Source organism: Mizuhopecten yessoensis, unplaced genomic scaffold (genome assembly GCF_002113885.1).
Source record: "Mizuhopecten yessoensis strain PY_sf001 unplaced genomic scaffold, ASM211388v2 scaffold7597, whole genome shotgun sequence".
Classification (NCBI taxonomy): Eukaryota; Metazoa; Mollusca; class Bivalvia; order Pectinida; family Pectinidae; genus Mizuhopecten; species Mizuhopecten yessoensis.
This window is the reverse complement of record NW_018407127.1, coordinates 172763-200484: the sequence shown is the minus strand read 5'-3', so window position 1 is coordinate 200484 and position 27722 is coordinate 172763. Positions and strand designations below refer to the sequence as shown.

Sequence of the window (27722 nt, the reverse complement as noted above, 5' to 3'; positions counted from 1 at the left end):
GGGGAGGGGCTGGGACACCTAGACATAGGGTAGGGGCTGGGACACCTAGACATAGGGTAGGGGCTGGGACACCTAGACATAGGGTAGGGCTGGGTCACCCAGACATGGGGGAGGGGCTGGGACACCTAGACATAGGGTAGGGCTTGGACACCTAGACATAGGGTAGGGGCTGGGACACCTAGACATAGGGTAGGGGTTAGGACACCTAGACATAGGATAGGGGCTAGGACACCAAGACATAGGGGAGGGGCTGGGACACCTATAAGGTTGATTATGGAAAGTCATATTCTATAAATACATATGACACAGGGCTTAGAAATTAACATCCGAGCAATGCTGACTTACTTGGCAGTACAACTGAACAATTAATGGTCAATTAATTTTCATGAAGTGTCGGGCAGTAGACCCCCAGCCCAGACACACAGGTATTTAATTACATCACAAAGCCACTTTCTTCATTGAACTTTTGATCCACCTTAAATTCCTTATCAGCTCAATGTGATCATTACAAGGACATAGCATGTTTCTGGTACGTTCTGTACCATATTCTACTTCAGACTTTTCCTGCATGTAGTACGTTTATGTCCACTAAAAAGCCCACCTCAATCAGACCTCTCGTTAAATATTTTCACTACAAAAACATATGGTTGTCTTATGTTGCCTCTGTTGCCTCCGCCACCTCTTGTAAGCTTGGTAAAGAATGATCATGTAACAAAAATATCTAAATATGTGCTAGATCTTCTATCTCTCTCTCTTTTGTCTATTACGCAGGATTTGCTTCAATTTCTTCTTGTTATAAAACATATCTAAGGAAAAATGAGGAAATGAACTACAATCTTCCAAAAGCATATACTCTAGCAGGAAAATCAGTAAAACTGATGAAAACTAAAAGGTTCACAAAGACAGGAATAAAGTGTGACCTGATCAATGTGACTTTGACCTTGGGCGTTCTGACCCGAAAGTGGTAGGCGACACACTGCCTTCCCAACTTTCATATATCCTTAAAATTTCAATAAGCTATCTTGTCAGCAAATCAGAAGTTATGGCCTAGCCTATAGACAAAGTATTTGAAATATGACCCCAAAGTGACATTGACCTTGGGCGTACGGTACGGACCAATCTGTAGATACATTGTGGCAACACATACCAATGATTGCCTTCCTTCATACAATGTATATCCCTAAAATGTCATCCAGTTATATATCTTCATGGATCAGGGAGTCAGAAGTTATGGCCAGTTATATATACCCGACCTTTGATTTCACCTCAATATGACTTTGACCTTGGGAGTCGGACCCAATAGTGGTACTGTCTGGACATCCTATATATATTTATTACATTTCACCAACATATATTGTCAAAGAGTCAGAGGTTATAATTCCAGACAATTAATTTGACCTTTGACATCAATGCGGCCTTGACCTTGGTCATATGAACCCATTAGCATGCGACACACCACCTTGCCATCCTACATACATCTCTTCAATACTTATTTAAGCTATCTTCAGCGAGTTAGTAGTTATTGCCCAGATAAACAAACACATATAGACGGACAACGCAGCCACTTCATATCTACTGCCTGAATTTTTTTCGGGGAGCATAAAGTTTTCAGAACAACTTTTTAGAATATTTCTTCATCCAGTTAGTATGGAAAACTATGTCTAAATCTCATAAGTATCAGAGCTGAAACATGGATCAAAACTGACATTTTAGTTACTTATAAAGTTTTGCTGGTAAGCAATTTAGGAACAGTAATATAAGACTTGACATGACAGTTTACAATTGAACAAATAAAATCTATAAACAGGAGTAGTGTATACATGTATATGACATGCGTCAATTCTAAAATAAGAGGGAATTTCAGTTCATTCATTTTTAAAACTATAACTTGCTCTGACATGTGTGCATAATTAGACAAGGAAATATGCATAATATATACGTGTAGCTAGTATACATACATATATATACCGTATACGAAGCTACCTGTAAAAACATGTAAGCAGAGAATATTTTGACAGGTAAAAAGTTTGACAGTGACTCGGCTTATCTTGCATTTAGCATGTTCTTCTTGGTCTCTCATGGCTAATTTGTATCATTAGCCTGCTGTTGACCTAAATTAATCTACTAAGTTGCCCTACATGACCCTAGTATGTTGATCTACTGAGTTGCCCTACATGACCTTATTGTGTTGACTACTGTTGACCTACATTCTACTAAGTTGCCCTACATTACCTTATTGTGTTGACTATTGTAGACCCACATTCTACTGAGTTGCCCTACATGACCTTATTGTGTTGACTACTGTTGACCTACATTCTACTAAGTTGCCCTACATTACCTTATTGTGTTGACTATTGTAGACCCACATTCTACTGAGTTGCCCTACATGACCTTACTTTGTTAAGGGGCTGTTAAAAAAATATCAAACAAACTAAATTACCATACGACTGAGGATTACAATTTCAATTTCTATCATATTTCAGTTTCTATACATTTCACTTCCTGCTTTTTGAGATGAAACATACTGCTGTTTTGTTTATATATATATATACAAATGTATCAGTGACAGAAATGTAACCATATATATACATATATGTAGTTATTTCCATGTCTATAAATAAACCTAGCATTGTCATATATGGCTGCAAAAACCAGTGACAATTTCCTGAAGTTACCTTTATATAGTTGTGCTTTATCAATCAATCTACTTCAAATATACAACACTCAATTTGACATGAACAAATGTTGGTTTCTCCCAAATATAGAACTGTCTACCCTGAGATAAACCACCAATAATACATTTAAAGTAGGAGAGTAAAGGATTAATAAACCAATTCTAGATCTAGGAGTGTACCCTGTAATGTTATTGCATTATGAATGCATTTTGGTGACTGATAGGCATTACAAACTAAAACACAGTTTTTTTTGTAAAACGGTTTAAATGTATGATTTTTGGATCCGGACAACACTACAATCATTGACCCTGTGTCGCTGGGTCTCTGTGTTTTATGTCAGAAAAGTGTGTGAAATCCTGAAATCTCTGTAAGTTGACACTGACTTTTTGTATAAGAACTAATTTGCTCCTTCTCAAGTGCTTCCGCCAGATAATGATCTCCACCAGTTACAAGTTGTGTAAATTATTCTGACAACAGTGGTAGAGCATATCGTAATCGCTGGAATTTAAAGTCAAGTCCTTGTGAGGTTGTTTATCGTAACATGCTTTTAAATTTACGTCATTTGGAGGATCCCTGACCAAGTCCTTATTTCCCAATGAGATTCATATCCATACGTAAACTTAGAAATCTAAGAGTGTATGACTATGAGAATTCATTATCTTGAAACTATATACGTCAGTGTTTTTGTTACCTAAATTTTACGACAGCCTGTTCCGTTATGAATTTGGAAAATATAGCATTATTTGTATTAAAATCGGGAATATATTCCTCAGTTTTTTGTCATTTGGTAAAAAAAGGCACTTTTTAGCTAAGGGAAACAGACTGTATTCTGCAGTAAAGCTGAGCAAAAAAAATCACTGTACGTGTGTATATATACATTGTATATATATAATATATGTGCATAACCTTGTGTTGTATAATAATGCTTCTCTGGTGCGTATTAATCATGTAAATTTAAACTGATCATCATGCAAATCAGGGAACATGTTTATGTTTGCGACAGAAATAAGCTTTTAGTTATTTAACAGGTGGTTGCTATTATAACAGTGACCAGTTAAGGGTGGAGTTTGCCAAAGTGTGTAGCTGACGCTCTGCGGCAGATTTGTAGTGGCGGGGTATTAGTAGTGAAGTCTAAAATTGAAAAATATTTTAAGTCACATCATGAATTTCACACATCGTTTCACACATACATTCACCTATATCTACAAAACAACAAAAACACTAAAACAGGTTCTTGTACATTTAATTAATGGTTCATTGATTTTTGTGATTTTAGGAGGAATGCACAATGCTGTCCAAAGCTCTGGATCCAACATAAACAGATGATTGTTATGATCATAACGATACAGAAATCCCCCAAAACCTGATATACCTGTTGTATATAATCATATCCTGTTAGACGTGATGTATGTGTGTTTGATATTTGTAAACTCTGACTCACATCAGACTTCTGTAACAAGTCTACTGCAGTGGTCACCTGACTTAGGTGTGGAGCTGTCGGTACTCTATTATATAACACCTCTGCACAGGTACGCATTTACCTGAGAAGGAATGTCAGGGTGCTGGGACCTCTACCTGTTCTACATTTAATCATACCTGTATTTATATGTCTACCAGCTGTAAGCCACACTAATGCTATACATGTAATTTTCAACATAGAAACTAGGAAATGATTTACTGGACAACTCCACTTACAATGATGTTGAAAATAACATAAGTCCTTTTTAAAAATTCTCTAGACCTTCTTGCTTCTTCATCATTTACTGTTTATGTACTTTATTCTGGATGTACACTAAAACGTAACCATCAAAAACTGCCCCCTCCCCAAACACACATTTGTTTTATAGGTTACGTTAATGCAGAGACATATAAAGCCAGTGTATATATATACGTCTCTGGTTAATGCTACACATTTTAAATTGTATTGGGACCCACCAAACACTGTCCCTGTTGATCAAATTCAATCATGAAGTCAAGTTCCATATTTGGAAGAAGATATTTACGAATAAAATGTCTAGTTATTTTAGTAGTGATTTGCATCATACTTTATTAATAAAAGACTAAACTTCTTTTCAACTTTCTAACGAACTGACATATAGACTTTTATGTCATTTCAACTGTAGTAATCCATGTGTAACGACCTGTAACCGGTGACATGTGGTCGTTGATTGATTTGTTTACCATGCTGAGTGGCAGGTGTACGTAGGAGCTTCAGGCTGTAGCTACAGAAGGTCGGATACCAGGGCGCGCTTCAATACACATACATAAGACATGACTTAGAAAGGAAAGACGGTGTAAATGACCGCTAAACTTACATCTCAGTCTTTCTCTGGGACCTGGATGACCATCGTTAACCTCCATTTCTGTCGACATTATGTGTAGGCTTCAGTGACACTTACACATTAATATCTTTAGTCCGCCAAAATAGTGAACACACAATTTCCTTTAGAATATACAAACACTTATTTCCATGCAAGTGACATCAAACCATAAATTAACAACATAAATGTCCCTTGCTTGTACTATAATCCAGCTTCACTGAAACTGTCTAATCCAAAGTGAAACGGACATTTCTGCATAGTTAGTATCCCTGCTTTCTCGTGTCTCTTGTGTACAGTCAGTTGAATGAGGCGCGACCCACAGAGTTCAAACTATTTCCGCGGGAATTATGGGTATGTTCACCTTCTACCTTTGACCTTTTAGTTCAAGGAAAACTCGTTAGAAGGCGCTCAAATCAGGTTGTTTACAAATGGCGACGACCGTGAACTGAAGCAACAGGTAAACTATCGATTAAACGCTATTGGTGACATCAGTATTGTCTGGTATATAGGCGGTACTGGAGAGATTCAAACTAGATTGCAATTACTTTAAGTTAATTGATACTTGATTGATTTAATGCTCGCAAGTTTTAGAATCATGAGAACAACGCCATGCCTGGTGCGTTGCCAAGACATGTTCAGGCTGTGTCCAACAAATATTGTGAAATATTTCTTGACGAAACAATGTGTTTTGCCGATTTTTATGCGTGTTCTGAAATTTCAGTAAAGACATTTTTTCATGTCGTCAAAATGATTTTAATAGGTTGCAAAAACTGAAAATGTCCGCCCCAGAATTAAAAATACTTTTAAAACCAAAGTAATTTTGTTGCTGAGAAAATATCTGATTAGCACAAGAACATTTGGTGGCTTTGTTAAGTAACATCATTTAAACAAAGTGTTTTTATTCAACTTAACTATGCACATGTTTGAAAATTCTTTTATTTGGGTTAATAATAATCAGAGTTTATCTCTTGGGTTTCTCTAATCTTTGACTTGTCATGTCAATATAGTGTAAGTAATAAGTGTTGGGTCTTCATTATTTTATGTAATTGTATAGATAAAATCAAAATTGTTGGCTATGTAGTACAAATCACAGGTAGCATGGTTAAAGTTGTCGCTAAGAGAATATTACTGGTATAGAAAAGTATTCAATTTCCAGTTAGAAACAAAATAAAATCCTATCAAATCTTCTTTAGTAATACTTTTAAAAGTATCAATTCATAAATATCAACTTACTCTCTTCATAATATAGTTTATTATAAATATATTCTATTGATGCCAAATATATATAACTATAGAATTATCCAGCATGTTGATTTTTGAATTATGACTAAACTTTATAAAACATTATTCTACTGACTTATATAACCAGTACATTTTTCATCCTATCTATTATTGTGAGATAAGTACAAGTTAATGACATGCCGCGAAAACTCATGTAATTTGCAGTTTTTTTGTGTTGAAATAAAGTTTGAAGTTGGGGTGCGCAAATTATATATATAGCTATAGATAGATCATCAATATGCAAGGTCCGCCATCTTAAAAAGACAAAACACAATTGTTGAATTTATGTTTCTTCCTTGTTTGTTAAATGTGTACCAGGTATATCATAAAACCTGGGTCAGAGTTTATCAAAAAATAATAATGACGCTATTGGTCGTCTAGAGAACAGTTGTGAAATTTAGGAAGTATCAACGAATTATTTAACCATAAAGTATGGTGTCTAAACTAAGATACACGGAATGTCCTTTTGGTTTTGATTCTGCATTTGGCATATACAATAACACAACAAAACTAGTAGTCGACAAAGTCGTCAAAGTCAACATATAAACTAACACAACAAAACTGGTACTCGACAAAGTGGTCAAATTCAACATATACACTAACGCGACAAAACTAGTAGTCGAGAAAGTGGTCAAAGTCAACGTATACACTAACACAACAAAACTGGTACTCGACAAAGTGGTCAAATTCAACATATACACTAACGCAACAAAACTAGTAGTCGACAAAGTGGTCAAAGTCAACATATATCATGTTTGAAATTTGATTGTAAAGTGTCCATGATCCTAATACACATACTGTCATCAGCACCGAAGGAAAGACATTTGTTTTTTGAAACATTCATATTCTCTCTGTAACCTTTCTTTGAATGTGTACCGAGAATGTTTATAAATGTTTCAGAACTGTTTTACAGCAATTATAACTCTGATGAGCATGGTTTTTATCTATTTTGTGCTTTTATTTTTGTCTTTCATCCAAATATCATATAATTAGGCAGATTATAGAACAAAGTTGTTGCTTTTTGTGTTTCTCCTCTGTTCCTGGTTCCACCTCTGCAGAGTTATAAAGAATATGTTAATTTGGTACAGTCACTTGTTACAATTTATTATTGGCTTATCTACTTCTAGAGGGATGAAACAGAACTTTCTTTTATTTGTGTGAACAACCTGTATCAGCTGATTTAACTGAAAACTACATGTATAAGGGGATCAGTTACTCTCCTAGATAGATACCTTCGGTTGGACACCAGAAAGCATCTTCAGTTATCTAATGTTGAATTCAATGTATTTCTGAAATAGTTACAAATTAGGAAAATATATAACTTATAATCAAATCTATGCCTCATCTCTTAGTTTATTGTTAAACCATCTAATAAATGTTTTTATGATGGACCTAGCTCTATGCTGTTATAGTATTTAATTTGTGATGTTGTAATGTCTATTAAACTGTCACATTATCTTTAACACTTTTCAACATCAATTCAAAAAAGTTGAAATCTGTATAAAGCAACCAACTAATTGTTTTTCACAGTTTGTGTATGAATATGAAAAAGATTATAAATAATTTGTTAAAGCAAAATATAAGTGTTTTGCTTCAAAATTGAATTTTTATTCATATAACATTTCAAATGTGGATAAATAAGCATGCATGTGAACTTAAATACATTATACTTTCAATTGAAAATAAATTAGGCTAGCTTAAAATGTTGTAAAGTATGATGCAAATTTGAAAGTACATTGAAATTCTCTATAAAATGTAAGTAAAAACAATTTACATATTAAAACAATATACATATTATACAATTAGTGTGCATGCTATGTTCTTTACAATGAGTACACAAAATTAAAAATAAGAAACAAATGTGTCTTATCAATATAGATACTACTGAGTGGTTACACATGCTAGGGTATGGATGAGTTCCCTCCCTTAGGACCTAAAATAAATTTGTTTACATCTGAAACTTCTTGGTATGGGAATAATAAGACTTGTATTTCTACTTGTTTTTCTTAGCTGGATAAAAGTTTGAATCACTTCATCTGATTGAAACATGACATAACTATGATATATTTTACAAAGTCGATCACTAAACAAGTACAATCAATTGTCGAAGTTGTGAGATTTCTTTTCTTAATTTGTCCTCCAGTAATTTTTGTTTCCCTTCAAGAACTGTTTTGGCATTTGCTATGCTGTCATGAACAGATGTGAAACCTTCACGGAATTCACGTTTAGATTTTGCAAGCTCCTCCTGGTGGTGACGGCTGTGAACTTCAAGCCTGTGCAGCATTCGCTTCTCCACATGCTGAAAGTATAAAAATTAAGGTTTTTAAAACATTCATAACAGTGATGTAGAGGAGGTATTTACAATATTCAATCTAATCAGCATCAAGGGCACTTAGGAAAGTTGTAGGTAGAATTAGGGGAGCTAAAAGAAGGATTTTCAGTGGCTGTTAATTTCTTTGTCATTTCCTTAAAAAAGCGGAAATAAAGGCTTGTTCAATAAAACATTTAGATAAATATTGTTGAAATAAAATCGTAAGTTGACTATGGACAGCCATCGCAGATTTTCTCTTGTCTTCTTTTTTGTGACATGAGTGTAATTATTTCATTGTTGAAGCATCATTTGTTGACACAACAGAGCAAGGTTACCTCCCTTTTCATGTGAGATTGCTTCAAAGTATTTGCTATATAAATTTTGTCCACATAATGAAAACCCAATTATTTTAATAGCTTTGGTATTGTTAAATCTTCTCTGCAACAAACCTCCAAATACAGTATAAAAGGGTAAGATGGGTTGCAGGTCTCTTGCAGGCCTGGTATTATGGGGTTGATGTAGACCTCGCACAGGGGATGCATGTTAAACCTGATGGAGGCCTACTATAATTGAAGTGGGGTACACCACATGGAGGTTTAGTTTTAGTGGCACAGTCTAGTATTATGGGGTGGAACACACAGTATGGAGGTGTAGTATTATAGGGGTGGGACACTACATGGAGTTCTATTAGTATTGGGGTGGGGCACCATGTGGAAGTACAGTATTATGGGGGAAGGGGGGGGCACCACATGGTGGTCTAGTATTATAGGGGTAGGGCACCACAAGGAGGTTTAGTATTGTGAGGGTAGGGTACACTACATGGAGTTCTTTTATTATTTGGGTGGGGCACCACATGGAGGTTTAGTACTATGGGGTGGGGCACCACATGTAGGTCTAGTACTATATGGGGTGGGGCACCACATGTAGGTTTTGTACTATATGGGGTGGGGCACCACATGTAGGTCTAGTACTATATGGGGTGGTGCCCAACATGGAGGTCTGGTACTATGGGTTGGGGCACCACATGGAGGTCTAGTACGATGGGGTGGGGCACCACATGTAGGTCTAGTACTATATGGGGTGGGGCACAACATGTAGGTCTAGTACTATGGGGTGGGGCACCACATGTAGGTCTAGTACTATGGGGTGGGGCACCACATGGAGGTCTAGTACTTAGGGGTGGGGCACCACATGGAGGTCTAGTACTATATGGGATGGAGCACCACATGTAGGTCTAGTAATATGGGGTGGAGCACCACATAGAGATCTAGTAGTATGGGGTGGGGCACCACATGGAGGTCTAGTACTATATGGGGTGGGGCACCACATGTAGGTCTAGTAATATGGGGTGGAGCACCACATAGAGGTCTAGTAGTATGGGGTGGGGCACCACATGTAGGTCTAGTACTTAGGGGTGGTGGCCAACATGGAGGTCTGGTACTATGGGGTGGGGCACCACATGGAGGTCTAGTACGATGGGATGGGGCACCACATGTAGGTCTAGTACTATATGGGGTGGGGCACCACCTGGAGGTCTAGTACGATGGGATGGAGCACCACATGTAGGTCTAGTACTATGGGATGGGGCACCACATGGAGGTCTAGTACTATGGGGTGGGGCACACCACATGGAGGTCTAGTACGATGGGTTAGGGCACCACATGGAGGTCTAGTACTAAATGGGGAGGGGCACCACATGGAGGTCTAGTACGATGGGATGGGGCACCACATGTAGGTCTAGTACTAAATGGGGTGGGGCACCACATGGAGGTCTAGTACGATGGGATGGAGCCCCTCATGTAGGTCTAGTTCTATGGGATGGGGCACCGCATGTAGGTTTAGTACTTTATGGGGTGGGGCACCACATGGAGGGCTAGTACTATGGGGTGGGGCACACCACATGGAGGTCTAGTACTATGGGTTAGGGCACCACATGGAGGTCTAGTACTTACTTTATGGGGTGGGGCACCACATGGAGGGCACGATGGGATGGAGCACCACATGTAGGTCTAGTACTATGGGATGGGGCACCACATGTCGGTTTAGTACTTTATGGGGTGGGGCACCACATGGAGGGCTAGTACTATGGGGTGGGGCACACCACATGGAGGTCTAGTACTATATGGGGTGGGGCACCACATGGAGGTCTAGTACTTAGGGGTGGGGCACCACATTGAGGTCTAGTACTATATGGGGTGGGGCATCACATGTAGGTCTAGTACTGTGGGTTGGGGCACCACATGTAGGTCTAGTACTATGGGTTAGGGCACCACATGGAGGTCTAGTACTTAGGAGTGGGGCACCACATGGAGGTCTAGTACTATGGGGTGGGGCACCACATGGAGGTCTAGTACTATGTGGGGTGGGGCACCACATGTAGGTCTAGTACTATATGGGGTGGGGCACCACATGTAGGTCTAATACTATATGGGGTGGGGCACCACATGTAGGTCTAGTACTGTGGGGTGGGGCACCACATGGAGGTCTATTACTATTGGGTGGGGCACCACATGGAGGTCTAGTACTATATGGGGTGGAGCACCACATTTAGGTCTATTATTATGGGGTGGGGCACCACATGTAGGTCTAGTACCGTGGGGTGGGGCACCACATGTAGGTCTAGTACTATATGGTGTGGGGTACCACATGGAGGTCCAGTACTATGGTATACATATATGTATGTGACTTACCGACTGTAGATCACGTAGGATTTCCCTGTCAGCCATCACGACCTGCTCCAGGTGGTGAAGTCGACTGCTAAATGTGTTGGCTGTATCACCCATTGTTCGCTCTAGACGATTCTGTAATATACCAACAAATATTTAACTTTTCATTTATTTTTGAAATATTTATAAAAAAAGAATGTAGTCTCTCCAACAACAATTTTCAAGTGGCAGATATCATTAAGGTAGAAAATGTTAAACTCCACTTGCCTTTACCCATGTTTATAATCCAGCAATAACCTGATGTCTGGTAATAAGCCCACCCATATCTATTGTATTCAATAGAAACGCCTACCAATGCTATTTCATTGTCTTTATAAGTTCAAGCTGTAGCTTATGCATTGGTCCTCTCACTCCTATGGGCTAATTTCAGGATTATGTGGTAGTATGTTAGCAGGTTTTAATTTCTATTGGCTAATTTCAGGATTATGTGGTAGTATGTTAGCAGGTTTTAATTTCTATTGGCTTATTTCAGGATTATGTGGTAGTATGTTAGCAGGTTTTAATTTCTATTGGCTTATTTCAGGATTATGTGGTACATGTAGTATGTTTGCAGGTTTTAATTTCTATGGGCTAATTTCAGGATTATGTGGTAGTATGTTAGCAGGTTTTAATTTCTATGGGCTAATTTCAGGATTATGTGGTAGTATGCTAGCAGGTTTTAATTTCTATTGGCTAATTTCAGGATTATGTGGTAGTATGTTAGCAGGTTTTAATTTCTATTGGCTTATTTCAGGATTATGTGGTAGTATGTTAGCAGGTTTTAATTTCTATTGGCTTATTTTAGGATTATGTGGTAGTATGTAAGCAGGTTTTAATTTCTATGGACTAATTTCAGGATTATGTGGTAGTATGCTAGCAGGTTTTAATTTCTATTGGCTTATTTCAGGATTATGTGGTATTATGTTAGCAGGTTTTAATTTCTATTGGCTTATTTTAGGATTATGTGGTAGTATGTAAGCAGGTTTTAATTTCTATGGGCTAATTTCAGGATTATGTGGTAGTATGTCAGCAGGTTTTAATTTCTATTGGCTAATTTCAGGATTATGTGGTGCATGTAGTATGTTAGCAGGTTTTAATTTCTTTTGACTTATTTCAGGATTATGTGGTACATGTAGTATGTTTGCAGGTTTTAATTTCAAACCCTGGGGATACAACATCATCCAACTCTGTTTTTTTCTTGTGACCTATTTGGTTCTACAAACATGAACAATGATTTCCACCCATTTTTATTGTTTATTTTTTTTCAAATAAGTCTTCATAGAAACAGTGACAAATGTTAGTATATGGTACAAACAACAGAGTACCATCTTAGTGTGTTGCTGTGTAATGCCTTCATGATGTCACAGATGACCAAGAATATTCCAGTAATTTGTGACATAGAAAAAAATGACAATTCAATATTTCATATATGCATCATATTGTTGTATAGTGTTGATTTCAAAATCTATCAGCCAGAGTATACATATTGATCTTGCTTTCCCAGTTGTTATATTTTCAAATTAAATATTTATGACAGCTGCAACTATAAAGAAAGTTCAGTCCTGCTACCCTACCACAGGAGGAAGATTGGATCCTTACAATCTTCCTCACTCTGGGGGACTGTATATACCCCACACCTAAAGAGAGAATATTTCCTTCACTCTGGGGGACTGTATATACCCCACACCTAAAGAGAGAACGATTCCTTCACTCTGGGGGACTGTATATACCCCACACCTAAAGAGAGAACGATTCCTTCACTCTGGGGGACTGTATATACCCCACACCTAAAGAGAGAACGATTCCTTCACTCTGGGGGACTGTATATACCCCACACCTAAAGAGAGAACGATTCCTTCACTCTGGGGGACTGTATATACCCCACACCTAAAGAGAGAACGATTCCTTCACTCTGGGGGACTGTATATACCCCACACCTAAAGAGAGAACGATTCCTTCACTCTGGGGGACTGTATATACCCCACACCTAAAGAGAGAACGATTCCTTCACTCTGGGGGACTGTATATACCCCACACCTAAAGAGAGAACGATTCCTTCACTCTGGGGGACTGTATATACCCCACACCTAAAGAGAGAACGATTCCTTCACTCTGGGGGACTGTATATACCCCACACCTAAAGAGAGAACGATTCCTTCACTCTGGGGGACTGTATATACCCCACACCTAAAGAGAGAACGATTCCTTCACTCTGGGGGACTGTATATACCCCACACCTAAAGAGAGAACGATTCCTTCACTCTGGGGGACTGTATATACCCCACACCTAAAGAGAGAACGATTCCTTCACTCTGGGGGACTGTATATACCCCACACCTAAAGAGAGAACGATTCCTTCACTCTGGGGGACTGTATATACCCCACACCTAAAGAGAGAACGATTCCTTCACTCTGGGGGACTGTATATACCCCACACCTAAAGAGAGAACGATTCCTTCACTCTGGGGGACTGTATATACCCCACACCTAAAGAGAGAACGATTCCTTCACTCTGGGGGACTGTATATACCCCACACCTAAAGAGAGAACGATTCCTTCACTCTGGGGGACTGTATATACCCCACACCTAAAGAGAGAACGATTCCTTCACTCTGGGGGACTGTATATACCCCACACCTAAAGAGAGAACGATTCCTTCACTCTGGGGGACTGTATATACCCCACACCTAAAGAGAGAACGATTCCTTCACTCTGGGGGACTGTATATACCCCACACCTAAAGAGAGAACGATTCCTTCACTCTGGGGGACTGTATATACCCCACACCTAAAGAGAGAACGATTCCTTCACTCTGGGGGACTGTATATACCCCACACCTAAAGAGAGAACGATTCCTTCACTCTGGGGGACTGTATATACCCCACACCTAAAGAGAGAACGATTCCTTCACTCTGGGGGACTGTATATACCCCACACCTAAAGAGAGAACGATTCCTTCACTCTGGGGGACTGTATATACCCCACACCTAAAGAGAGAACGATTCCTTCACTCTGGGGGACTGTATATACCCCACACCTAAAGAGAGAACGATTCCTTCACTCTGGGGGACTGTATATACCCCACACCTAAAGAGAGAACGATTCCTTCACTCTGGGGGACTGTATATACCCCACACCTAAAGAGAGAACGATTCCTTCACTCTGGGGGACTGTATATACCCCACACCTAAAGAGAGAACGATTCCTTCACTCTGGGGGACTGTATATACCCCACACCTAAAGAGAGAACGATTCCTTCACTCTGGGGGACTGTATATACCCCACACCTAAAGAGAGAACGATTCCTTCACTCTGGGGGACTGTATATACCCCACACCTAAAGAGAGAACGATTCCTTCACTCTGGGGGACTGTATATACAGGTGAAAAACTCCCATGTTTGTTGCACACAAAGGCTTTGACCTACATTTAAGGCAATAGAGATGTGTTCAAAAGACCTCTTAAGAATGAGTTACATGTATGAGCATTACAGGCCCTATATGCCTTTTGTTTATTATTCTAAATGAAAGTGAAATATTTCACAAATAAACTTTTTGTTTGAGGTATCATGGAAACATATTACCTGTTTACCATTTAAATTCAGTTTACCCGATGACCACAAGACTTGAATGTCTTTGCAAGCTTAAAGCTTATGGAAAATGTTATATGAATTGGAGCTGTAGAAATGGAAAGATTGTTATTCATTATATTGATATTGCTTTGAGGCCACACAGTGATGATGGTGAGATGAGCAGTTTAAAGTGAAGATATTGAAAGGACGTACATCTCTAAATCTGGTTTGTTTTTATCTGAAACCATAATCGTTGTCGAAGATTGCTCAATACACGTGTATTTCTTAATTACGCAGAGAAAACACACTATTTTATTGCTGTGATTTAAAGGAATACAATGGTTACAGGCTCTGACAGTTTGTCATGCAGAATGGCTACAGACTCTGACAACAAGAAGCGACTAGACACTTACAACAGTGTCACCTACAATGAACCAACAGCCTTGATTGTAGAAAGTCAGTGTCAGACAAGGGAGATAAATCACCATATGTGGATGTGGATTAATAAGGTTGCCTTACAAGCGTAAGCCCTAGGCCCAACTCGTCCTATAACAAAGGTTTAAGAATGTCAGTGGAAGACTTGAGAGCTAAATATAAGTACTGACCACAATAGCTGAGGTCACACAATGTCAATACCTATATGAAAAATGAGGTAACTCACTACAAAAACTAAGCTCAAAGGATGATGGTGCAATAAGTCCATGTAGAGCAAGGGAGATAACTAACAGCTAAGATGACATGATACCAGTGTAAGACAAGGGAGATAACTAACAGCTAAGATGACATGATACCAGTGTAAGACAAGGGAGATAACTAACAGCTAAGATGACATGATACCAGTGTAAGGCAAGGGAGATAACTAACAGCTAAGATGACATGATACCAGTGTAAGACAAGGGAGATAACTAACAGCTAAGATGACATGATACCAGTGTAAGACAAGGGAGATAACTAACAGCTAAGATGACATGATACCAGTGTAAGACAGGGGAGATAAGTCAGATAACTCACCAGAACAGCATTCCATTCCTCTGTAGCTTTGTTCATCATTGCTGTGAACTTGAGTTCCATGTTGTGTTGCTGGGAGTCCATCGTCATTCTGTGGGAGGTCATGGCATTTCTCACTTCCAACACAGCAGCATGGTTCCTCTCGTCCAGTATTTCAATTTCTCTGTTCGCATTTTTTTTCACATGAACTATTTCAGTCATTTGGTTTCCAGTCATTCTTTCCAACTCTGCAGTAATCGACAGCATCTAGGGAATGCAAAAAGGAGTTTCCATTACTGTAATGCGTCTACCATATTCAATGTTTATAGAATGAAAGAAAAGCTTTGGAGGAGTTGGTGGTGTTCCTGTTTACAATAGAGGAGAACAGTTTGTTTAAATCAATGATGGTTCTTAGGAAGAATGGACAGGTTGTTTAAATCAATGATGGTTCTTAGGAAGAATGAACAGGTTGTTTAAAAATGGAGTTTTTGGTAGAAGAATGCATCAGAAAATGTTGTGTCATGTTTTGGGTTTGATGATGTTTGGTTCGACTGAAACTTCGTTGTGAGTAATTTTAAATATCGGGGAGAGGTGTGCATCTCTATGTCTGTCTGAAAGACTTCACCAGCCAAGGTCTAGTAGTATGTCACCAACACTAGAGGTATTGTGATATCTGTTGGTGACACAGCATAGCCTTCGTTGCACTATTTTCAATTTGTTAATATCACGTTTTAGATACAGTAAGGGGCTGAAACAGGAGATGAATTGACAGATTTAAATGCTTTTTCATCAATTTTCCAGAATATTATTTTTAAATTTCTCTCAGAAAGCCTAAAGTCTTATTAGCTTTCTCTGTGATGTTGTTTATGCAGGTCTCCCATACTAGGTTTTGTTGTATAGTGATTCCTAAATAATTAGCCTCGTTAACAAGTTAGCAAAATTAGCTTAACATCTTCCAAAATACCATTGAATTAGTACTGAAAGACTGTAGCAAAGATTCTGATGTCAGATTTCAAACTGCCTTGTCAAGGAGCCCAATGATATACAGCTATAAATGTTACTTGTATAAATACCACATGTTCAGCTGCCTTCAATGCATCAGGTAATGTATTCCTTTCTAACTTAAGCTTCCTGACCTATATTCATTTCATTATTTTCCCTACAAATAAAACTTTGAGGCGCTTTAGTCTACCTCTGCTTCAAGTCGATGTATTTTTTCAGTAAGATTCTCTTTCAAGTACTGTTGTTCCTTTGACACAACACCAATGTCATTGAAGCAGTTTCTGATGTCCGAGGAGTGTCTGATGAGGCTGGCATCACACCGGACGATTCTGCTGCGTAGGTCCTGAAGACTCGTGATGTTGTGGACTTCTATCTTCCCCACAGCTTTGTTGGTCCCCACAACAACTGTATCACGCAGACGTAGCTGTTCTTCCTGCTCCTGTGGAATATAAGTCCATTTCAAACTATTTTATCACATTTTATTTCTTTGGTAACGTCTCTTAAATCTTGATAAGGATATTTGAATACAGTGGTGATGTCAAAATCTTGACACGCAAATTTGAATACAGGGAAGGAGTCTTACTAATCTTATCAGCAGTACTGGAGTATCTACTGAGAATGGTCCTTTGAAGGAAGTTTCCAACATTTTTGTCCATTGTACTTAGTATACGAGAAGAATATTTTGGTATTTCAAGATATACTTACAGCGATGTCCTGGCTCAACCTCTGAACAATGGTGGTTATATATCGTAGATGGTTCTGTAACAGATACCGAGTGTTCGACTCTATTCTGTCATCTTTTGCTCGGGCCAGACTGTCTATGAAATCATCTCGGTTCTGAAAAGCTTTCTCAATCAAGTTTTTTGTCATGGCCTGCTGCTGACTGAGAGCGTCGGCTACCTGTTGCTGCTGCGACAGGACGTGGTTTTGAGTTGTCAACGCTTGCGACACTTTACTTTCAAGGTTGTTGAAACGTGGACTTAATGTGCCCGACTCGACGTATACTTGTTTATGGCGGGGGCTGTCCACACGAATTGCATTGTAATCCTGCTCCACAACATCGTAGTTTTGCCCCCCGCCTATGGGTGATATAGGTGGTAGAGTTACTCTCTGTGCCATGTCGATCTAGAGAAAGAAATGTGAAGGGGGCAGTGTTAAACGTTACTTAGACATTGTGATGACAGTTAGAATCGTGATGTTTTATACACCTAATGTACCGGTCCTTTTATGGAGAATGAATGTTAAGTGTTTTAAAATATGTTTACAAAAAAGCACACCCATAAAGAATGACTTTTTCTACATGAATATAGGCAGCTCCATTATAGGATGCCAACATTTTGGGTAGGTTAGTTTTGTGTTGTTACAAAAAGTTGAAAACATCACACTTAAAACCAATCTACTTGAGTTTTGTACTAAAATATCCCAGTAAAGAGTTATGATTTGTTCTGAATTCTAAAATGATTTTATATTGTCCATTGTCCTTAAATCTACTGGGTATATAAGAAGTGGTGTGTTCTCAATACAGGCATTTTAATTCCACTGTCCAAACATTCAAATGAAAAGGGAACAATTGCTTTTAAAGAATTCAATGTGGAAGTTTTTGAAAAGAGAATGTGTCCCGTCGGTACGAACCATAGGAAGATTCTATATGAACACTCAGTCTGTTGTACATTTACCAGGAGATAAATGTACAAAATGAAAACCTATTACACTGTTTTTATATCAGGGTGCTTTTTAGAGAAGGTGTCCAGGGTTTTTGACAAACGTTAACCTTGGACGGTATGGACGCTATTAATCTTGTACAGTACAGACACTGTTTGGTTTATTTAACAATCTAATTGAATCCATTTAGTGTAAACTCTTATAACACATATATCAATAGTATTACATGTAGTAAATTCCTGATCATGATGTATCTATATATCAGTGTCAAATTTAGTTTATATGTTCACACTTCAAATATCTGTCCCCCTCCCCTCTCTTCTACCACCCCACCCGATGACAATCGGAAAGATCCACGATTTGATAATTCGTCAGTTTTCATTTTCATGCAATGTGTATTTAGAATACAATCAACCAGTATCTTTTTTAAAGTATTGTTTGCGTCTTACGTTCAACAATCTTACAACACTTAAATTAAAATATCATCTAGAAATTTTCTAGATTTATATCTGAAAGGAATTTGTTGTCGGTCTGAAAGTGCTGCTGTACAATCGCATGCTGACTGTACGTAGAGACCGACAGTTACCAAAGACTGATTTTTACATGAAAAAGTAACTACATTTACAACACCTGGCCGGGCAGTCTTTGTTGAATAAGTTTTCAAGCCCAAGAAAATCGTTTTAATTTGTCAGATGTTTCCCGTTGACGTGCAAGACTATCGGATACGTACATGTGACAAATTATCCAAAAAGACGGGGGGGCGATCGTTGAAAGCCCTGGACCCTCTCATCCTGACCCGATGAAAAATATAATATTGGGCAGCGATTTGGAAGTTTATATTTGTTAAGCACCGGGTCTTTATTTCGTATCATGTAAATTGACATCATCTCAGCCGATACCCGTCATCTTTCTTAAACAACATTAATCAGTTTCTTCAAGTTACCGAAAACTAACAATCACAACTAAGAAAAGCCATGTATTTCAATGTTAATCATTGGTACACACACACATTTGGAGCTGTTCGTATCAGTACGGCTTGTGGAACATAAACACACAAAATTTTACATTTAAACACATAGATTACTTGTAAATTAGTTAAATGTTTGAAGGTGGCGAAACTGCCTGCACCGTTGAGCAAAACCATGGAAGGCCTGATGACGTCACAAATGTTGCTGCATGACGTCATTCAGGCGTGTTTACGACAATGTTTATTTATAGGAATTTCAGTCGAATCTTCTGTATTGGTGCTCGTCGGCATTTTGATACATGCTACAAATTATTAACAGAAACCCTTACTAATGTGACGAATTTGCCTTCACTGACGTTAGTGTGTGAAACATGACTGAAACTGCTTTGCTCAATTTATTTTCCCCAATTTATGTATCAAAATAATTCCAAAATGCATTCATTTGATTCAGACACATCTGCTATGATCATTACACACATACTGCAGTAACTAGGAGATCATTTGACCACAGGATGTAGATTTTGAGTTTGTGTAAGTTTGGACTAATGAGTGAGAGTTGACAGCTATGAAGGCCCCTTATACAGTATGTATTATGTTGTAGGATAAACAGCAATTGTATCCAATACACACTGCAGATAATGTTTGAATGTCAAGAGTTTTCACAACCAAATTTTAAAGAGGACAGTTTTAGTTACCAGTAAGTACAATTTATGTTAAAAAAAATGTAAAAAATAAATAAAAAAGGAGGCAAAGTATACAAGATTTTAGTTTCAACACTTAATAAATAAGTATTCAAAACATGCTTTTTTTTATCATGAAACTTACCTATATTGAGTTAGTAGGTCCAATGTGTATGATTTCTAGGTGTACAGAGAGGGAAACAAGAATGTCATGATTCCTCGCCATGTTGTCTAAACTATGATCCGCTCTGTACATGTTCACACTTTGTCTGGCCTTTAAAGCGTTCTACGTACCCTATGTTAAACACCCCTAAACACTTACTCAAGATCTATTCAGCTTCATAAAAGATTTCCCAAAGAATGACAGTCTTTCAATACCCACACCTTCTGTAGAAATCTGAATTACACATTAAATGGTGGACATTCAGTTTTTGTTATTTATCGTCATTTCAATGTGAATGATTTGAGATTATGAATAATTAGATCACTTTTATCGACACCACTTCAAAAACCAACAAATTGTAAACCGATCCCTTGGACTTTTTAATAGATTCTGATAGAAATTCTATTAAACATGAGCAACGAAAATTGTTGATCAATCAGTCCAACTGTTGAGGTTGTGTTCACAACAGGAAACATGGACAAACCATTCTGTTGTAAAAATAATCAGGTTTGCATCACGAAGAATAATACAACACCTTTTACCCTCCATGGTCAACAGCCATGTATGTACATGTATACATGTTTTTACGCTAATCCAGATGCCGATAATCCAGAACATTTTCTTATGGGGTACGGTATTATATATATATATATATACACTCAGTAATTTAATGAATTTTCCAGCATCATCAACTCAGAAAACTCATCATGATAATACTTGGAATCTCCAAAGCATCATAGAAAAGAATCTTTTAAAATAAAATTGGATGTTTAGGTATTCAAATGATGATATAAACTTAAAATAATTTGAATTGCATGCGAATTGTGAGGTAAATTTTGAGGAAAAAAAATGATCAAATAAAACAAAATAAAAGCTAACATTGCATCTAGTTGAATTACTACAATGAAGATGATGTCACAATAAAGTTATACTGGAGTTTTCAAAATCATTCTTGACTGATTTTACATTTCAAACCGAAGTACATATGTATACAGATCAGTGATGTTTCACAGTATGAATCACTTAAAGGAGTTATATGCTTTTGCCTAAAAATTGGGGAAGAAAGTCATTTGTGAATTGAAATGTATCATAATTATTCTGATAACTATCAGCTGTGGGTCAGCAAATACATATGAACACTTCTCCTACATGTTAAATTCATGAATTAAAGCAACGAGCTTACAGAAATGTATTGCCTTTGATCTGGGTTGCCATACTCTACAGCTACAAAGAATATTTTAACCATTGGAATCTTGCCATGAAGTTTCTATTTGTTATTGAATTGATGTAAATGTCTATTATATTAATGATTTATTTCTTATTTTTGTATTAAAACTAATTTATATTTCTCTAGATTACATTCGACCTTTTCAAGATTCTTTCTTTTGAATTAAAACTTGAGTCTGATAAAAAGTTTGTTTTTCACAATTTCTCATTTGTGTATGATTAGCAAGTGTCTTAATGAATGAGAACAGATACGATGTTAAAAAAGAATCAGTTAAAACAGCAAATAAGTTATTGTACATCAATGAAAATTTAACAACAACAAAAATCTTGGGAACTGTCAGGGCTCCATTTTTTTTCAAGATATTTGACCCAAACAACAGTGATTAGCTCACAGTGATCAGCACAGTGATCAGCTCACAGTGATTAGCTCACAGTGATCAGCACAGTGATTACCTCACAGTGATCAGCTCACAGTGATCAGCTCACAGTGATTAGCACAGTGATTAGCTCACAGTGATCAGCTCAGTGATTAGCTCACAGTGATCAGCACAGTGATCAGCTCACAGTGATTAGATCACAGTGTTCAGCACAGTGATCAGCTCACAGTGATCAGCACAGTGATTAGCTCACAGTGTTCAGCACAGTGATAAGCACAGTGATCAGCTCACAGTGATTAGCTCACAGTGTTCAGCACAGTGATAAGCACAGTGATCAGCTCACAGTGATTAGCTCACAGTGATCAGCACAGTGATTACCTCACAGTGATCAGCTCACAGTGATCAGCACAGTGATAAGCACAGTGATCAGCACAGTGATTAGCTCACAGTGATCAGCTCACAGTGATCAGCACAGTGATCAGCACAGTGATTAGCTCACAGGGATCAGCACAGTGATTAGCTCACAGTGATCAGCACAGTGATAAGCACAGTGATCAGCACAGTGATTAGCTCACAGGGATCAGCACAGTGATTAGCTCACAGTGATCAGCTCACAGTGGTCAGCCCACAGTGATTAGCTCACAGTGATCAGCACAGTGATTAGCTCACAGTGATCAGCTACTTTTAAAGTTACAATTGTACATGTAATTATAAAAAATCAGCTTACATTTGTTATGTAGAATCCAAGTGAAGTAAACAATAATCCTGTGATCAGTGAACAGTGCGGAGATACATCCTTTCTGTGGGTTTCAAGTGGGTGACTGTCTTAGGCTCACGTAGAGTTCCTGAGACACCTTTCTTCAAATTCCTCAACCTATGACATTTTCTAATAAAACCCCATGTTGACTTGTATACATTTTCCACATTTGTTCGATAGACTCTACAATCCTATTCAGTGATTTCAATAATCCTAGACCGATGTTTACCGGCTGGACAAGGCACCCCAGGGAGATACAATCCCTGAATTAGCTGATATTTGTCCTGCCTTAGCGCTGGTTTTGGAGAGTTTGAACAGTGGCAAATATTTCTTATCTATTGTTCTTCAGAAAGTAAACAATCAATTTTAATTGGACGATGGGTTACCAGGATGAATTGTACATGTAAATATCAGTCAGGAGTTGACAGGATGATCAAGTCACCAAGTGAAATGGTTAACTGTAGTAACTGTCAATGGAGTAGTGTATATTGATGAACACAAAGTTGAAAATCCAATAATTTTCAAAACACTATCATTTTCAAGATATTTAAATTTTGTTTTGTGATTAATGTAAAAACACTGAATATTTTTTTTATGAAACTTACATTTGTTGCGACTTTTACATCATTTTGAAGGGAAGATTACTAATTTATGTGGTAATACATTTTTGTACATTTGTACAGTGAAATCTGTCTATACTGACATCAAGTTGGACTGAATCTTTGGTCAGCTAAGACAGTGTGTCAGCAAAATAAGGGTTTATAGAGAAACCGGTCTTGTTTGGTTCATGTCAAATATTACAGGAGATCCTTAAAGTCAGGTGATGATAAATTAAGGTTTCTGTCAAGTGTCTGCAATGTCAAGTATTGGTATAGTCAGGTATCAGTGAAGTCAGGTGTCAGTAAAGTGAGGTATGTGAAAAGTCAGGTGTCTGTAAATTTAGAGGTCAGTAAAGTCAGATGTCTGTAAAGTCAGGTGTCTGTAAATTTAGAGGTCAGTAAAGTCAGGTGTCTGTAAAGTCAGGTATTGGTAAAGTCCATTTTTTTTCAATGTAGAAGCAAAATGTGACAAAATATTTAATAAAATATTTGTCTAAATATCTTAAAAAATGCTTCATTTTTTCTTTTTCTTTTTTCTTCCCCCAACGACTTTTACATTAACTTTACAAAGTAGGTTTAAATTTTCCCCACATTGGGCCCTCCACTGTACAGAAATCAAACGTGTTTATGTCACCTTTCACAGATAGATCCCATGTCATCCTAGCTCGCATGATCGAACCAACCATTTTGGAAAACATGGTTGTCATGTTGTAAATGAAGTTTGTATATACTTCAAATTATTTCCACTTGTTTGAATTTAAAAGTAGATTTTACAGGTAAACAGTTTTTGAATTCAATTCATCTGAGTCCTGTCCTTACATGTTTTGAGAATGGTGCTGCCATTGTGCGGTGTGTTTAGTAAAAGTGTCAGGTAGGACAACCAGGCTGTTAGTAATTCTGTGGCTTAGAAGAGGAAAACTTTATATTCAGGTACCGTTGTATTTTACATCTGATCCATGTAACACGAAGTAAATTGATTTTGACTCTCACAGCGAGTGTATGAATCTCGATTCAGTTGATATCTTCTGTTTATTTGTCCAACTTCTGTGTCTTTTACGATGTGTCAATACTGTCATTAAACTATCTGTTGACAGTAGAGAAAAAATGAAAATGATGTATGAAGTTTTACTGTCGGTGCATTTCAGGCAAAGTGTTCAGAAATATTCCTTAAATTTCTTTCATTTCTATGATCATCATTTACATAAGGAGACCATCTATAAGTTTATATCTGTATGGTTTGTGTACATTTGTTCATCAGACATTCAATACCGGAGACATAATATTGAAATGTTTAAGTGTATATTTATGTAGGAAAGATATTTTTCTGCTATAAATGTGTTGATGCCATCAGTCAATACACATGTAATTTTACACTTGATGATCTGGCTTTACCTTGTGGCTTATCAAACTAATTTTTCTATCTAAATTTTACCTGTAGTTTATCTGTATAGAAATGATCTTTATAGACAGGTACTTTGCTATACAGAGGTGATAACAAAGACATGTACTTGTTTTAAAGAGATAATCTTTATCGACAGGTATTTACTATACAGAGGTGACATTTATAGACAGGTTAATTTACTATACAGAGGTAAACTTTGTAGAAAAGTACTATACTAAAGTGGCCTTTATAGACAGGTATTAATTGTAAATAGATTACTTTTATAGACAGGTAGTTGCTCTTAATATGTGACCTTTATAGAAAGTTACTTAGTGTACTAAGCTGTCCTGTATAGACAAGTTATTTTCTATGCAGAGGTGACCTTTATAGACAGGTATTTACTGTACATAGTTGACCTTTATAGACAGGTATTTACTGTACATAGTTGACACTTTTAGACAGGTTTTTACTTTACATAGTTGACACTTTTAGACAGGTATTTACTTTACATATTTGACATTTATAGACAGGTATTTACTTTACATAGTTGACCTTTATAGACAGGTATTTACTGTACATAGTTGACACTTTTAGACAGGTATTTACTTTACATAGTTGACACTTTTAGACAGGTATTTACTTTACATATTTGACATTTATAGACAGGTATTTACTTTACATAGTTGACCTTTATAGACAGGTATTTACTGTACATAGTTGACACTTTTAGACAGGTATTTACTTTACATAGTTGACACTTTTAGACAGGTATTTACTTTACATATTTGACATTTATAGACAGGTATTTACTTTACATAGTTGACCTTTATAGACAGGTATTTACTATACAGAGGTGATCTTTATAGACAGGTATTTACTACACAAGGGGGTGCTAGCCTGATGTTCAGTCAAACCCACAAGTGCTGGGCAACCAAAAGCACATGATGTGTTTATATCATGTAGATTTAGTAGATACACATCAAATACGCTTGTGTTTGTCCAGCACCTCTGGTTAAACCTACCATCGTCTCACAAATTCTGACTTCAGATTTTATGCTGTTTTAACTGTCTTTAAGGAAGTTTATGCTGCTTCATTTTGCGTTATCCTGATTAAAAGTTATGAATGCATTCTAATCAAATAAAATATCATGAACCTTGTTTCAAGAAGCCTCCATTACGCTGCCACATTTTTAAAGGTCACTTGAAATCTGCGTAATAAAGCTTGACACAAAAATGGAATGCTTTTTACATTCTGGCACAATGTATTTTATAAAACTATAACCTGTCTGCATGGGAAGCCCTCTAATCCTTATCTATATTGATTTGCTGAATTTCACACCCTGGAGTCAAATGTCAATACCTATCAACAACTACAACTTCCACAATATCAATTAAGACCTAATTACAGGTGCTTACAGCCGTTTTGTTGGCCAGACCATGTCTCATAATCAATATGTAATATTGATTCTTGTTCTCTGGTTTCTGGCCAAATAAACCTCAAGTTGTTTACACACATATTTATCTTCACTGGTCCTGTATGTTGTAATCGGGATGAAAAGCTTATGGAAATATTCGTGAAATAAGCTGAAGATTTTGTTCTGTTGGTAATCATATCGTTTTAAAGTTGTGGATGAAATGTGAGTGATTTTGGTTCCTATATTTCAACAGAAATTTAGAAAATAGTTTTAAATTTAGTTCTTTTACTGCTATTTATTACTTTGACTGATATTAAACTGCTTTTTCTTTTTATTCTTGCAGGTCAAAATATATAGTGCTTCCACATATTAGCCAAAGTGCTTGGGTGTTTCTTATGAAAGAAACCTGAGAGATTTTGTGTGGGAAATAACATCAGATATATTGTAATTTGTGAAGCTCACCATGGCCAGAAGGGGAGGGACCTTACCTGCGCTTCGTGCCCCTTACGCAGCAACTGAAAGTCAGGAGTACGGAATTACCTACAGAAACAGCCCTCGCCCAGAGGAAATAGTACCAAGAGAAAGTAGGGGGCCGTCCCGTCTGGACATTTTGGAAGAGAGGCTTGCCCAACAAGAAAGGAACACCCAAACATTAATTGATCGGGCTTTTAAGATCAAAGAGGATGTGATTGACAGTCTCAACTTTACACATGGCACGTGGCAGGAGGAGAAACATGCTCGGTCTATGTTACAAGAACATATTCGTACTATCACCGCCATTGTCAACAAACTCAACACTGACATCGCTGTAAGTCATTCTCAAACACAGCAAATATATCGTTATTCATATACTGTAGATTACTCATTTTTTGTTTGATATTTATTTGGCCTAAATTTGCATTGAGCATTGCTAAAGAAAATATTTTTTACATAAGATTTACACAGTGAGGTAAACTTGAATTTGTTATCTAATATTTAGAGATTTTTTTTATGGAGCTAGAAATGTTCAAATGCATTACAATAACATATCTTGGCAAAATACTTATCACTGTATCCAGGACACATGATTTAAATATGTCAGTTTTGAGTTATATTTTTGAAAAGTTTTTATTTAATGTAAATTATCTCCCTTTGTTTTAGATGGTAGATGATCAGTTGCGGCACCGAGACAATGCAACTGTTGGAACAAATAATGCAGTCAAGAATCTTGAAGTACATCATGTCGCCTCACTGACTGACCTACGGGGCAGAATTGTGCGCTGTGATACGTCCATCGCAAAACTGTCAACCGATTTACGACAAAGTCAGGAGGCCATGAAACAATTAGGCAACTTCTCAGCAGACGGCAACAACAAAGTGTTGGACCGAGTCCACCAACTGGAGTCCAGGGTATGACCCACTTGACCTCTGACCTATGGCCTCACATCCTACACTTTCTTAACCTGTACCCTACTTCCTGTTACCAATGTGATAGATATTCACCTTTCGACAAACAGTTTTATGGACTTAAGATATTTCTTTGTCTCCTGATGAAATGTTGACACTAAGATATTTCTTTGTCTCCTGATGAACTGTTGACACTAAGATATTTCTTTGTCTCCTGATGAACTGTTGACACTAAGATATTTCTTTGTCTCCTGAT

General features: G+C 37.4%; 3 protein-coding genes across 5 annotated transcripts in view; 1 reads left to right on the top strand and 2 right to left on the bottom strand.

The window, feature by feature from the left end:
* Positions 1-5331, bottom strand: part of LOC110453997 (ras GTPase-activating-like protein IQGAP1) — a 146696-nt gene extending 141365 nt beyond the window's left edge. For both annotated transcript variants that reach the window (XM_021503278.1, XM_021503279.1), the window contains exon 1: positions 4991-5331. In XM_021503278.1, the coding sequence (XP_021358953.1) occupies positions 4991-5048 (58 nt within the window). In that variant the 5' untranslated portion in view covers positions 5049-5331. The remainder of the gene's footprint in view (positions 1-4990) is intronic.
* Positions 5332-5389: 58 nt separating this feature from the next.
* The window catches only part of LOC110454002 (protein FAM81A-like), a 31710-nt gene continuing 9377 nt past the window's right edge, over positions 5390-27722 (top strand). Inside the window, exons 1-3 of the mRNA XM_021503284.1 lie at positions 5390-5453; positions 26424-26888; positions 27221-27469. Coding sequence (XP_021358959.1) covers positions 26544-26888; positions 27221-27469 — 594 coding nt within the window. The 5' untranslated portion in view covers positions 5390-5453; positions 26424-26543. The remainder of the gene's footprint in view (positions 5454-26423; positions 26889-27220; positions 27470-27722) is intronic.
* LOC110453991 (protein FAM81A-like) lies at positions 7899-22909 on the bottom strand. 2 transcript variants are annotated; one of them, XM_021503261.1, is made up of 6 exons: positions 22656-22909; positions 17558-17977; positions 17043-17291; positions 15875-16117; positions 11279-11389; positions 7899-8576 (listed from the first exon to the last, which is right to left on the bottom strand). In XM_021503261.1, exons 2-6 carry the CDS (start codon positions 17969-17971, stop codon positions 8361-8363), a joined length of 1233 nt encoding a protein of 410 aa, XP_021358936.1. In that variant the 5' UTR covers positions 17972-17977; positions 22656-22909; the 3' UTR covers positions 7899-8360. The 2 variants fall into 2 exon arrangements, with proteins under 2 accessions (XP_021358936.1, XP_021358937.1); XM_021503262.1 differs by lacking the exon at positions 22656-22909 and adding an exon at positions 20307-20557.

Excerpts from the sequence above, each read along its gene's own strand:
- LOC110453991 (XM_021503261.1), bottom strand. The coding sequence starts at position 17,971 with ATGGCACAGAGAGTAACTCTACCACCTATATCACCCATAGGCGGGGGG. Across the intron at positions 17,292-17,557 it reads GGTTGAGCCAGGACATCGCT|GAGCAGGAAGAACAGCTACG; the intron begins GTAAGTATATCT and ends TATATTCCACAG. Across the intron at positions 16,118-17,042 it reads TACATCGACTTGAAGCAGAG|ATGCTGTCGATTACTGCAGA; the intron begins GTAGACTAAAGC and ends TGCATTCCCTAG.